Source organism: Crinia signifera, chromosome 2, assembly GCF_055691185.1.
Source record: "Crinia signifera chromosome 2, ASM5569118v1, whole genome shotgun sequence".
In the NCBI taxonomy this organism is placed as follows: Eukaryota; Metazoa; Chordata; class Amphibia; order Anura; family Myobatrachidae; genus Crinia; species Crinia signifera.
Genome location: NC_139218.1, coordinates 271,098,807 through 271,113,341, shown reverse-complemented (window position 1 = coordinate 271,113,341; position 14,535 = coordinate 271,098,807). Strand labels below are relative to the sequence as shown.

The 14,535-nt window shown below is 45.6% G+C and overlaps 1 protein-coding gene across 3 annotated transcripts in view; it reads right to left on the bottom strand.

Moving 5' to 3' along the window:
• TMTC4 (transmembrane O-mannosyltransferase targeting cadherins 4) overlaps window positions 1-14,535 on the bottom strand; it is a 47,745-nt gene that overhangs the window by 3,242 nt on the left and 29,968 nt on the right. For all 3 annotated transcript variants that reach the window (XM_083168625.1, XM_083168624.1, XM_083168626.1), the window contains exons 16-18: window positions 12,643-12,757; window positions 12,442-12,554; window positions 11,575-11,644 (exon numbers count right to left, since the gene is read on the bottom strand). In XM_083168625.1, coding sequence (XP_083024751.1) covers window positions 11,575-11,644; window positions 12,442-12,554; window positions 12,643-12,757 — 298 coding nt within the window. The remainder of the gene's footprint in view (window positions 1-11,574; window positions 11,645-12,441; window positions 12,555-12,642; window positions 12,758-14,535) is intronic.

Below are 14,535 nucleotides of genomic sequence, written 5' to 3'. Positions count from 1 at the left end.
GCCAGGCATTGGATGGCTGGCTCGGGGCCTACACTGGCAGAGTGGAGGTCTCTGGTCAACACCACCGCGCAACATGAAAGATATGTATATATGTCTCGCGGCACTCTGCCTAAATTTGAAAAAATTTGGAATAGGTGGCTGGAGTCTCCGCATTCCTCACACTCTTGATACTTCAGAACTAGGTGTTTATGTTAACTATGGATGCTGATAACCACAATATATTGATAAGTTCTGTTTAGTCTATGACATGATAAGAATGCATTACCCTATATGGGATGATATTTATACCATACACTTTCAGTGCATGACCAACGTTCTCTCTCCTTTTCTCTCTTACTTTTCTCTATTTATTTTTCCTTTTCTTATATATTCCAATGAATAATTAGAACATTTAAAACACTGATATCCAATCAGAACAGAGAAGGGACCCCATATCCTTTTATCAACCAGTATCTTTATTGTACTTTATATGAACATACGATATGACAACCTACTTCTCTGCTGGGCAGCGACCAGTTCAAATGCGACGCCGGATCAAAAGCCAATCAGAAATCGCGTACCGCTGCGATTTGCTCATGAGGCAGCCCCATCTTTCACTGGCCAGCAGCAGAGCAGAGAGCCTGGTAAGTGGGAGCCTATGAGATGAGTTTGTAAAGCTTCACTATGAAGCGTATTATTTATAAATCAGCACCGCAGAGGGCATTCAATACAGGGGGCATTATTTGTAAGGGACACTACAGGAGGAATCATTTTAAAGCAGCAATACAGAGGGCATCATTTGTAAGTGGCATCACAGGGTGCTTTATGTATAAGCAGCACTACAGGTGGCATCATGTGGAAGCTGCATATTGTGTTGGGGTTATTGCAGTGTGGGGCATATTATGTCAGGGGCATTATGGTGTGTGACATTATGTGTAATAGGCAGTATGTGTGTGGCATAATGTGCAAGGGGCATTTATTGTTTTTTATACAGATTTTTTGGTACTCTTTACCTAGAACGGCGCCCGTCGCGGGCATCGCGGGTACATGTATGTATGGCCGCGACGCGACCGACGCGATGCCCGCGATTTCACATTGAAACCAATGTTAAACATGGAAATCGTGTCGGTCGCGTCGCGGCCGGCCATAAATGTACCCGCGATGCCCGCGACGCGATGCTCCCGATTTCCCATAGGAATCAATGTTAAAAGGCGCGATGGACCCGATTTTACTGTTAAATGGCTCAATCCACCCGATTTGGCCATAGGAATCAATGTTAAATGGGCCACAGAGCCCATTAACCCTTAAATGTCCCCCCAAATTTTTAACGCCACCCCACGATCCACGCCAACCCGAAGCGTGGCGAGCGCAGCGAGCCCGCGAGGGGCGGCGGTACGCGTCCTCCGACCTTTTCATGCCCTACTATCCACTAGGGCGTGGTGTGAGAATATAATAGTGTGGCGAGCGCAGCGAGCCACCGAGCCCGAAGCGTGGCGAGCGCACGCGGATACCTTCACAGTTATGCGCGTCCCCTCGCGGGCTTCACAGGTGTCCGTGGCGAGGCGGACACCTGTGAAGCCCGCGAGGGGACGCGTCTACCTGTGAAGGTATCCGCGTCCGCTCGCCACGCTTCGGGCTCGGTGGCTCGCCACACTATTATATTCTCACACCACGCCCTAGTGGATAGTAGGGCATGAAAAGGTCGGAGGACGCGTACCGCCGCCCCTCGCGGGCTCGCAGCGCTCGCCACGCTTCGGGTTGGCGTGGATCGTGGGGTGGCGTTAAAAATTTGGGGGGACATTTAAGGGTTAATTTGGCCTATTTGGCCCCAAATCGGGTCCATTGAGGCATTTAACAGTAAAATCGCGGTCAATCTGCCGTTTTAACATTGTTCCCTATGGGAAAATCGCGGTGATCGCGGTCATCACGGCCATCCCGATTTACCCGCGATGCCCGCGATCACCGCGATTTTTACCCCCGACGACCGCGATTTCAATCGCTGGCGCCGTTCTAGGTAAAGAGTACCGATTTTTTCTATAAAAAAATGTTAGAGGCCCGGCTAGATGTACGCAACTCCATCTTTAGCTCTTCAATAGGTTTATTTTGTTTTGAGTAGCTCACTTCCAATTAAGGTCGGAAACCACTAGAGCAGAGTGTGAGTGCACCTGTTTTTGAGTGGCACAAAAGATTTAGTGATTGTTGTGAGGACATTTAAGACTGAACATTCCGGAAGGCCTTGCACATCAAACACAAAAGGAAAAAAGGTAAAAAAAAAATGGGGGAAATTGTTCCAACTGATGGTTGACTTAGCATGATAAAAGAAATGGTAAACATTGCCAAGGAAATTGTTAGACAAGTTTTGTATCAAAACCTTAACATGACAAACATTTGTGCTAAGATGGTTCTCACTGCCAAGCAGAAATAAAATCAAAAGCGAAAAATTGTACAGACATTATGAATCAAATCCAAGCGGATTCTCATTTTTTAGATAAGGCTTTTAACGGTTTTGAACCTTGGCGCTTCCATTATGACAAAACAACAGTCCATGCACTGGAAAACACCATCATCACCAAGAAAGCATATCAAAGCAAATCCAAACTCAAAGCCATGTTAATTGTTAGGTTTGCTATGGGTGTTATTTTGTAAGACTAGGTATCAAAAGATGCAACAGTGAATCATCACTAAAAACATAGTTTAGAAACTTTGCTGGAAAGAATCAGACCGAAAACGTGTTGTCCTAATGGAGGATTTTCTTCTAAGAAACAGTTTGGAATGTTCTAACTTCTTTATTTTCCCTACCATCAAATCTGTACTTAAGGGAACCCATTTTGTATCAGTTACTGAGATGGAGACGACAAGGGAGCTGTTGAGACAGTTGACAGATAACGACAATGGAGGATTTGGATATTAAACCATCCAGGTAAATTTCTAAATGCAACCCTAATGAGGACGGGAACTGTTGAGGCGTGGAGTCTGTGGAGGTGGCGGGAAACTCCATCATCACAGGGCATAATTCTGAGGCAGTCGCAGCCTTGAGTCTGTGACTTTATACTAATGCTGCTACAAAGCCCATCCCTGGTACATCTGCACATCTGAATATGCACGTACTGAGACACCCACTGTCAGTGTATACCACCAGGCTTTGTACTTCTTTATATGCCACCAATCAGTCAAACCAGTGAAACTTGTACAAGCCTTATGCTAGAAAAAGGTAGAGGGAGAATAAATTAGTGTGCCGAACATTGGGCCTTATTCTGATCGGTGCGGCCCGATCAGAATATGCGGCCACGACCGTGCAGGCGAATCCCCGCCTTCCATACGGATCGCCACCTCCGTCCGTACGCGGATATGTGGTGATCCGCATGAAATTGGACGGGGATACGCCTCCTCCGTCTTGGGAGCAGCCCCTGCATTCGATGGTCGCCGAACATCGAATGCAGGGCCGCACGCTCCACCAGGTCCCGCCACACAAGACCACACGGACACTTGTCCGTGTGAAATCATGTATGGGGGCGGGCAGCTGACATCCGGCGATGTCAGATGCCCGCCCCCTACACACGCGTCACGGCCTCATTACCATGCATACGCCCCGCGTTTGCATGGGAACGCCCATGAAACGCGGGGCGTATGCATAGGGTAATGAGGCTAAGTAGCCCCTCAGGCCCCTCTACGCCCCCTGTGCGGCGTGTCAAGAATACGTGCGGCGAAATCGCCTGCACATGCGCAGAGTGACCTCTGCACATGCGCAGACGATCACCATCGGCGGGCCGAACGCATGCGGAGAAATCCGCACCGATCAGAATAAGGGCCATAGTGAGGCCGCAAGCCCTGTTAGGATTGTGGCGGTCGGGATCCTGGCGTCGGTATTTCGCCCCACACTCTATTATATGCCAGGACAGTTCCGCCAACTTACGATTGCGATCAAGAGGAGTGTCTGGATCCCAGCCTCATCCAAGAAGAATATTATGAAGCCAGCGTCACACATTAGCGGCCTGCCTTACCAGTTGGATCTGCATCTTTCTGACATTACCACTCAGCAGTAGCTGTAAGGTGATACCGAACATGGGTCATACATTTACCCCTATCACAGCACCGCTGGGTCCCAGGTCCTCGGCGTTCACACAATATGCTTGGAGATGTCACTCCTGAGCCCATCAAATCATCAGCCTTTTAGGCATGACCAGGGTCAAGTATGTTTTGGGTCTGCCTTTCCCACTGCAGCTGACCCTGGTCAGACCTGGGAATAACCATGGCCATGACTCAGGAAGGTAGAGGTGATCGATAGGCCTATGCAGTAACTCACACCAGTCAACATCAGTTAGTGTTCCATGTGCCCTTCTTCACTGGGGATAATAAGTCCAATACATTCTGTCTATTGTATTGGCAAAACTTATTTCAGGACTGCAATATGTACAGTTGTATATGCATATATACGCAAACAAGTAATAGCACAAATTAGTAACAGAGCCTTAGTATTCATCAGCCACAATACATCAGTATTCATTAGGTTTATAATCTAAACTACAACTTGCACTTTGCTAAACCCAGCTAGACACTGTCTATATGGACTCTATAGGATGTACTTCAATGAACACGGTGAGGATTCATATAAAACTGGCAATATTTATCATATTTGGCTCTTCCTTTCATCTTGCATACTACATATTAAGATCATAGCAGACATCTGGCCTGTCAGTTTGTGTAGTGGTATTCTCAATGACACTGCTGTGTGCATGGCGAGAAAAGTTATCGGTACTTATGAGTTATCTGGGCGCCCGATTTTTTGATTGTATGCCTTAAGTTAAGGCATACAATCAGATGCGATGCGATGCGATATCGCATCGCATGCGATGACCCGATTTTTCCATAGGAATCAATGTTAAAATGGACTGAGTCCATTTTAACATGGAATTCAATGGGAAAAAGGGGTCCATTTCATACCCCTACTATCCAAGTGGGCATGGAGTTGGATATAAACCTGTGGCGAGCGTAGCGAGCCACCGAGCCCGAAGCGTGGCGAGCGAAGCGTGGCGAGCGAAGCGAGCCCCGCGAGGGGACGGTATTCTATGTCCGCTCGCCACGCTTCGGGCTCGGTGGCTCGCTACGCTCGCCACAGGTTTATATCCAACTCCATGCCCACTTGGATAGTAGGGGTATGAAATGGACCCCTTTTTCCCATTGAATTCCATGTTAAAATGGACTGAGTCCATTTTAACATTGATTCCTATGGAAAAATCGGGTCATCGCATCGCATCCGATGGTCGCATGCGATGCGATGCGATGTTCCCGATCCGACCCGATTTAGAAATCGGGCGCCCGGATAACTCATAAGTACCAAGTTATCAGATGTATACCGTATGTGGTTTGCATGATTCTGGCACTTACTCCAGGCTGGTCATCGAGAGGTGACAGAAACATTCTAACCAATGCAGTTAACAGTAAGAGCTTGTTTGTGCAACTGTGAACATGCAGACTGGGACACAGACACCTACATGTCGGTTTGAATGAACAGCACATGATGGAGGTCGCAACTACTAGTGAGAAGCTTGTGATTGTCTACTTGTGATGCCAACTGATTATTTTATGGTTAGTCGGATATCTATTATACATTTTTTGTAGGAGTTTAATTAGATTTAAATTCAGTTTTTGGTTTCCAAATGGGAAGTGTTCTCCGATATATCTCATATTAGAGCAGTGTACCGCTGCGATTTGCTCATGAGGCAGCCCCATCTTTCACTGGCCAGCAGCAGAGCAGAGAGCCTGGTAAGTGGGAGCCTATGAGATGAGTTTGTAAAGCTTCACTATGAAGCGTATTATTTATAAATCAGCACCGCAGAGGGCATTCAATACAGGGGGCATTATTTGTAAGGGACACTACAGGAGGAATCATTTTAAAGCAGCAATACAGAGGGCATCATTTGTAAGTGGCATCACAGGGTGCTTTATGTATAAGCAGCACTACAGGTGGCATCATGTGGAAGCTGCATATTGTGTTGGGGTTATTGCAGTGTGGGGCATATTATGTCAGGGGCATTATGGTGTGTGACATTATGTGTAATAGGCAGTATGTGTGTGGCATAATGTGCAAGGGGCATTTATTGTTTTTTATACAGATTTTTTGGTACTCTTTACCTAGAACGGCGCCCGTCGCGGGCATCGCGGGTACATGTATGTATGGCCGCGACGCGACCGACGCGATGCCCGCGATTTCACATTGAAACCAATGTTAAACATGGAAATCGTGTCGGTCGCGTCGCGGCCGGCCATAAATGTACCCGCGATGCCCGCGACGCGATGCTCCCGATTTCCCATAGGAATCAATGTTAAAAGGCGCGATGGACCCGATTTTACTGTTAAATGGCTCAATCCACCCGATTTGGCCATAGGAATCAATGTTAAATGGGCCACAGAGCCCATTAACCCTTAAATGTCCCCCCAAATTTTTAACGCCACCCCACGATCCACGCCAACCCGAAGCGTGGCGAGCGCAGCGAGCCCGCGAGGGGCGGCGGTACGCGTCCTCCGACCTTTTCATGCCCTACTATCCACTAGGGCGTGGTGTGAGAATATAATAGTGTGGCGAGCGCAGCGAGCCACCGAGCCCGAAGCGTGGCGAGCGCACGCGGATACCTTCACAGTTATGCGCGTCCCCTCGCGGGCTTCACAGGTGTCCGTGGCGAGGCGGACACCTGTGAAGCCCGCGAGGGGACGCGTCTACCTGTGAAGGTATCCGCGTCCGCTCGCCACGCTTCGGGCTCGGTGGCTCGCCACACTATTATATTCTCACACCACGCCCTAGTGGATAGTAGGGCATGAAAAGGTCGGAGGACGCGTACCGCCGCCCCTCGCGGGCTCGCAGCGCTCGCCACGCTTCGGGTTGGCGTGGATCGTGGGGTGGCGTTAAAAATTTGGGGGGACATTTAAGGGTTAATTTGGCCTATTTGGCCCCAAATCGGGTCCATTGAGGCATTTAACAGTAAAATCGCGGTGAATCTGCCGTTTTAACATTGTTCCCTATGGGAAAATCGCGGTGATCGCGGTCATCGCGGCCATCCCGATTTACCCGCGATGCCCGCGATCACCGCGATTTTTACCCCCGACGACCGCGATTTCAATCGCTGGCGCCGTTCTAGGTAAAGAGTACCGATTTTTTCTATAAAAAAATGTTAGAGGCCCGGCTAGATGTACGCGGCTCCATCTTTAGCTCTTCAATAGGTTTATTTTGTTTTGAGTAGCTCACTTCCAATTAAGGTCGGAAACCACTAGAGCAGAGTGTGAGTGCACCTGTTTTTGAGTGGCACAAAAGATTTAGTGATTGTTGTGAGGACATTTAAGACTGAACATTCCGGAAGGCCTTGCACATCAAACACAAAAGGAAAAAAGGTAAAAAAAAAATGGGGGAAATTGTTCCAACTGATGGTTGACTTAGCATGATAAAAGAAATGGTAAACATTGCCAAGGAAATTGTTAGACAAGTTTTGTATCAAAACCTTAACATGACAAACATTTGTGCTAAGATGGTTCTCACTGCCAAGCAGAAATAAAATCAAAAGCGAAAAATTGTACAGACATTATGAATCAAATCCAAGCGGATTCTCATTTTTTAGATAAGGCTTTTAACGGTTTTGAACCTTGGCGCTTCCATTATGACAAAACAACAGTCCATGCACTGGAAAACACCATCATCACCAAGAAAGCATATCAAAGCAAATCCAAACTCAAAGCCATGTTAATTGTTAGGTTTGCTATGGGTGTTATTTTGTAAGACTAGGTATCAAAAGATGCAACAGTGAATCATCACTAAAAACATAGTTTAGAAACTTTGCTGGAAAGAATCAGACCGAAAACGTGTTGTCCTAATGGAGGATTTTCTTCTAAGAAACAGTTTGGAATGTTCTAACTTCTTTATTTTCCCTACCATCAAATCTGTACTTAAGGGAACCCATTTTGTATCAGTTACTGAGATGGAGACGACAAGGGAGCTGTTGAGACAGTTGACAGATAACGACAATGGAGGATTTGGATATTAAACCATCCAGGTAAATTTCTAAATGCAACCCTAATGAGGACGGGAACTGTTGAGGCGTGGAGTCTGTGGAGGTGGCGGGAAACTCCATCATCACAGGGCATAATTCTGAGGCAGTCGCAGCCTTGAGTCTGTGACTTTATACTAATGCTGCTACAAAGCCCATCCCTGGTACATCTGCACATCTGAATATGCACGTACTGAGACACCCACTGTCAGTGTATACCACCAGGCTTTGTACTTCTTTATATGCCACCAATCAGTCAAACCAGTGAAACTTGTACAAGCCTTATGCTAGAAAAAGGTAGAGGGAGAATAAATTAGTGTGCCGAACATTGGGCCTTATTCTGATCGGTGCGGCCCGATCAGAATATGCGGCCACGACCGTGCAGGCGAATCCCCGCCTTCCATACGGATCGCCACCTCCGTCCGTACGCGGATATGTGGTGATCCGCATGAAATTGGACGGGGATACGCCTCCTCCGTCTTGGGAGCAGCCCCTGCATTCGATGGTCGCCGAACATCGAATGCAGGGCCGCACGCTCCACCAGGTCCCGCCACACAAGACCACACGGACACTTGTCCGTGTGAAATCATGTATGGGGGCGGGCAGCTGACATCCGGCGATGTCAGATGCCCGCCCCCTACACACGCGTCACGGCCTCATTACCATGCATACGCCCCGCGTTTGCATGGGAACGCCCATGAAACGCGGGGCGTATGCATAGGGTAATGAGGCTAAGTAGCCCCTCAGGCCCCTCTACGCCCCCTGTGCGGCGTGTCAAGAATACGTGCGGCGAAATCGCCTGCACATGCGCAGAGTGACCTCTGCACATGCGCAGACGATCACCATCGGCGGGCCGAACGCATGCGGAGAAATCCGCACCGATCAGAATAAGGGCCATAGTGAGGCCGCAAGCCCTGTTAGGATTGTGGCGGTCGGGATCCTGGCGTCGGTATTTCGCCCCACACTCTATTATATGCCAGGACAGTTCCGCCAACTTACGATTGCGATCAAGAGGAGTGTCTGGATCCCAGCCTCATCCAAGAAGAATATTATGAAGCCAGCGTCACACATTAGCGGCCTGCCTTACCAGTTGGATCTGCATCTTTCTGACATTACCACTCAGCAGTAGCTGTAAGGTGATACCGAACATGGGTCATACATTTACCCCTATCACAGCACCGCTGGGTCCCAGGTCCTCGGCGTTCACACAATATGCTTGGAGATGTCACTCCTGAGCCCATCAAATCATCAGCCTTTTAGGCATGACCAGGGTCAAGTATGTTTTGGGTCTGCCTTTCCCACTGCAGCTGACCCTGGTCAGACCTGGGAATAACCATGGCCATGACTCAGGAAGGTAGAGGTGATCGATAGGCCTATGCAGTAACTCACACCAGTCAACATCAGTTAGTGTTCCATGTGCCCTTCTTCACTGGGGATAATAAGTCCAATACATTCTGTCTATTGTATTGGCAAAACTTATTTCAGGACTGCAATATGTACAGTTGTATATGCATATATACGCAAACAAGTAATAGCACAAATTAGTAACAGAGCCTTAGTATTCATCAGCCACAATACATCAGTATTCATTAGGTTTATAATCTAAACTACAACTTGCACTTTGCTAAACCCAGCTAGACACTGTCTATATGGACTCTATAGGATGTACTTCAATGAACACGGTGAGGATTCATATAAAACTGGCAATATTTATCATATTTGGCTCTTCCTTTCATCTTGCATACTACATATTAAGATCATAGCAGACATCTGGCCTGTCAGTTTGTGTAGTGGTATTCTCAATGACACTGCTGTGTGCATGGCGAGAAAAGTTATCGGTACTTATGAGTTATCTGGGCGCCCGATTTTTTGATTGTATGCCTTAAGTTAAGGCATACAATCAGATGCGATGCGATGCGATATCGCATCGCATGCGATGACCCGATTTTTCCATAGGAATCAATGTTAAAATGGACTGAGTCCATTTTAACATGGAATTCAATGGGAAAAAGGGGTCCATTTCATACCCCTACTATCCAAGTGGGCATGGAGTTGGATATAAACCTGTGGCGAGCGTAGCGAGCCACCGAGCCCGAAGCGTGGCGAGCGAAGCGTGGCGAGCGAAGCGTGGCGAGCGAACGGTATTCTATGTCCGCTCGCCACGCTTCGGGCTCGGTGGCTCGCTACGCTCGCCACAGGTTTATATCCAACTCCATGCCCACTTGGATAGTAGGGGTATGAAATGGACCCCTTTTTCCCATTGAATTCCATGTTAAAATGGACTCAGTCCATTTTAACATTGATTCCTATGGAAAAATCGGGTCATCGCATCGCATCGCATCCGATGGTCGCATGCGATGCGATGCGATGTTCCCGATCCGACCCGATTTAGAAATCGGGCGCCCGGATAACTCATAAGTACCAAGTTATCAGATGTATACCGTATGTGGTTTGCATGATTCTGGCACTTACTCCAGGCTGGTCATCGAGAGGTGACAGAAACATTCTAACCAATGCAGTTAACAGTAAGAGCTTGTTTGTGCAACTGTGAACATGCAGACTGGGACACAGACACCTACATGTCGGTTTGAATGAACAGCACATGATGGAGGTCGCAACTACTAGTGAGAAGCTTGTGATTGTCTACTTGTGATGCCAACTGATTATTTTATGGTTAGTCGGATATCTATTATACATTTTTTGTAGGAGTTTAATTAGATTTAAATTCAGTTTTTGGTTTCCAAATGGGAAGTGTTCTCCGATATATCTCATATTAGAGCAGTGTTTACTGCATGCAAACTGTGTCGGTATCTTGTGGCACAGTTGTGGTGAATTGTAAGGTGAACTTCAACAAAATAAAAATACTTTTGTAATAAAAAAAAAAAAAAAACACTTTCTGAAATAACTTTTCTCAGTTGACATTCAATCTAAATCATAAATCACTTAAGTGATTTGTTGTTTGCACAGAACAACTGAATTACTGCATATATTGTAGTGTGCAGATATGTTCATTGATATCACAGTGTTATTTTAAATGTATAATTACTTAGAATACAAATCTCATCAATGGCTGAAAAACAATATCACTTGACCAATGACTCATCAGTGTTTTGTCATGTCCAGTTCTTTCAATACGTTCCTGATTTTCATGCATGCTTTATCTCAGCGTGCCCTGAAAACTTTGACAGAGTTCTGCTGTAAGAAAGAGCAGGCCTCAAAAGAGCGCTTACAGTTTTTTTTTCCCATTCTGCTCATGCTGTTCCTAAACAAAGGGTCCGCACATGGAAACATTTACAGTGCGAACAGTCATCACCTCATAATGGAAATGCTTCACTCCAATGGGTAGGCTTTTTGTACACCCTCATTTTTGATTGATATTGATTTTACCCTTTTCAATTACTACGCAGTGAGAATGGACTGTTAAACATATGCTTCTTGACGTTTCATTCTTGACATTGTTTGATAATTAATTTTCCACTCCATCAATAGAAAAAAATCTCTCACAGTTTATGTATCTACTGGGTGACAGTTTATTCAGTTGAAGAATTGAAATGGCTCTTACCCAAATTGCCATGATAACTCGCAGACGAAGGGTTTGCTTTAATGGCTTTAAGGAACAAACCTTCAGACTCCTGAAATTAAAAGAATAGAAAATCTGTACATTCTTTGAAGGCTAAAGTACAATTAGTCAAAGTGACGTGTATAATAGGTTTCAAAATAGTTTTAGTTTTCTCGTATAACTGAAGTATAATACAGATTACAAACAGTAGGTTTTGGATAAATCACTAAAGACGGGAAAAGCAATAAGGGACTTTGGGCCTTATTCGGATAGGTTTGGTACTGCACAGCTACAGGGAGGCAAAAGATGCATCCAGCCAGCACCTACGATCCGAGTGCTGCGTCCAAAGATGATTAATGCAATTATCACTGTGATGAAAGAAGCCTTCGCACCCTATATGCCACAGCGTGCCATTCATGCTTTGGCTAAGGAGGCACTGCGAGCAATCGCACAGGACCCATTCTGAATATGAGCAGAACAGCTCCTACACCTGCGCAATCCACTCCCCAGTGGATTTGTACATAAGCATTAGGGTTTGTGTATCTAAATCAGGCCTGGATCTGTATTTCTTAGTGGGTGCAAAGCAAAAAAAAAAAATCAGACAACAAAAGAACAATGCCCTCAGGTGGCCAAAGTGCCAGAAGAAACCCAAAACACTAAAATGCTTATAGTGTGCAAGAAGTGGTATGGACAAAGCAGATCACAAATATCTAAATACTACCACTTCACATGTATGCAGACCCCATGCTGTTTAACTGCACCTATTCTATAGAAAACGACAGCTACAGTTACACCTGAAGACTAATGGCACAGATACAGTCAGAGGAACTCATGCATAACATGCTGCTTTAGAGTTTACACCAAACCAACCTTGTACTTCTGAGCCTTTCCCAGCACATTGGCTAAGGAGAATGTGATGGAGTGGTCATGTGGTAACAGTTTTAAGGCTTCCCTTCCAATAGCTTCAGCCTGAGCCAAATTGCCTAAGGAAGAGACACAAATAAAAAATAAAAAACAGCAAACATGTCAGCAGCGAAAATTATTTTTAAAAAGACAAAAATAGTAGTTTACCTGTATTATCAAGCAGTATGATCATGTTATTCCAAGCCAAACTGTGCTGTGGCTTCAAAAACGTTGCATTTCTCCAGGCGTTCAGTGCATCCATATGTCGATTTAAATCTGCATACTGAAACGTTAAATGTTTTAGACTGTAACTAGAAATGGTCAGGCCTTCTGACAAAGTTATAGGACAACCCTGCCCAAGTGAGAAGTTCCTGCAACAGACACGTTTGTAAAAGGTATAAAACAAACAAATCGCGATTCACACTTTGCAGACCAGATGGACGTGTTTGGGGATTGCCAGGAGAACGTCTGATGCCAGAGTGTACAGTATCTACAGGGAAACATGGAGGTGGTGATGTTATGCTGTGGGGCTGTTTCAACTGGTCTGGCATGTGTCCACTAGTTGTAATGCATGGTCACATTAACTCTGAAAAGTATAGAGATGTTCTCAGTAACTCTGTGCTCCCTACATTATGCCAGTTCTTAGGAAACATAAATGTTATCAGGATGACAATACTACCTTTCATGTTTCCAGGGCAGCGTTGCACTGGTCTACAGAAAGATCGATAACCCGGATGGCCTGGCCAGCTCAAAGATCAGATTGTGGTATAGATCACAGACCATTTCTAGACCAACAGTCATTAGGTGAACAGCAAAAAGGTCAACACGTGAAAAGTTTGACATGACACTTTTCGGTGTCATTAGTGCATCACTTCTCTCGCCATGGTTACCAAGTAATGATTATAAACTAGCTGCTGCAGACGTCCGATGGAATTAATGATTACCTGTACAATACACAAGCTACTGCTTTTAATGTTGCTAGTAAATAAGTGGATAGAACTTTACATAGATCTGTAACATACATCCTATAATAATCACTATTCTGCATACAAAGTTCTGAGCTACTGGATGTTAATGTCATTAATTGATAATCTGGTGCATTAGACATTGAACTTTAGATGGTCCGATTATCAAATGTTCAACCGCTCTGTATAAAATTAACAAGTTACTGGAATGCCATAATTGGAAACATTTCCAAATGACTGCCGCTTCCATATGTAACCTTTCTGAAATTAGTGCACTGAATACAGAGAAGACTAGGTCCTGAATTTAATTACTAAAAAAAAAAAGGTTCAGCCAATGAGCAGGGTATTCCACAGAAAAGAAAAGAGAGGGAGTGGTCCAAGAAATACGTTCTTATTTTAGCATTAATATATTAGAATTGGACTGGATATCAGTCTCGCTCCAGTCCTTTTTCTGTCAACCTCTGAAGAATATTCCTTCCATGTTCAGATTTTTCCAGTTACTAAAACTCCCCATACACTAATCCGATTTGGGCAGATATGACCCAATTTCGACAGATTGGGATGAGAAATTGGTTGTGTTTGACATCGGATCCGATCCGATCCCCCCCCACAGACATGAAGCTTACAGTATGTAAGAGTCAACAAGTATTATATATTGCACATAAAACCTTAGTCACAGGGATTAGATGAGTTAAATAATTCTATGCTTGTAAATAAGTTACATTTTACTGTTCAGAAAAATAATATGCCTGGAAAAATTGCAAAAGAAGCGAAGGTTTCCTAGCACGGCGCCCCCGATTTTGATCAAAGTGCATCTTATTGCATTGCATGCAATATAGCGGCATGCGATGCGATTCCTTCCACGTTAGCGTGGAGTTGATTTTAGATAGTGTGGCGAGCCCGAAGTGTGGCGAGCGGACACTGATTACTTTACATGTATTCCGCTGCGCTCGCCACTCTTCGGGCTCGTATTCCTCGCCACGCTTCCGGCTTGTATTCCACGTCCCCTCGCGGGGCTCGCCACACTATGTAGAATCAACTCCACGCTGACGTGGATAGTGGGGGTATTAAAAGGTAGGAGGATGCGTAACGCCGC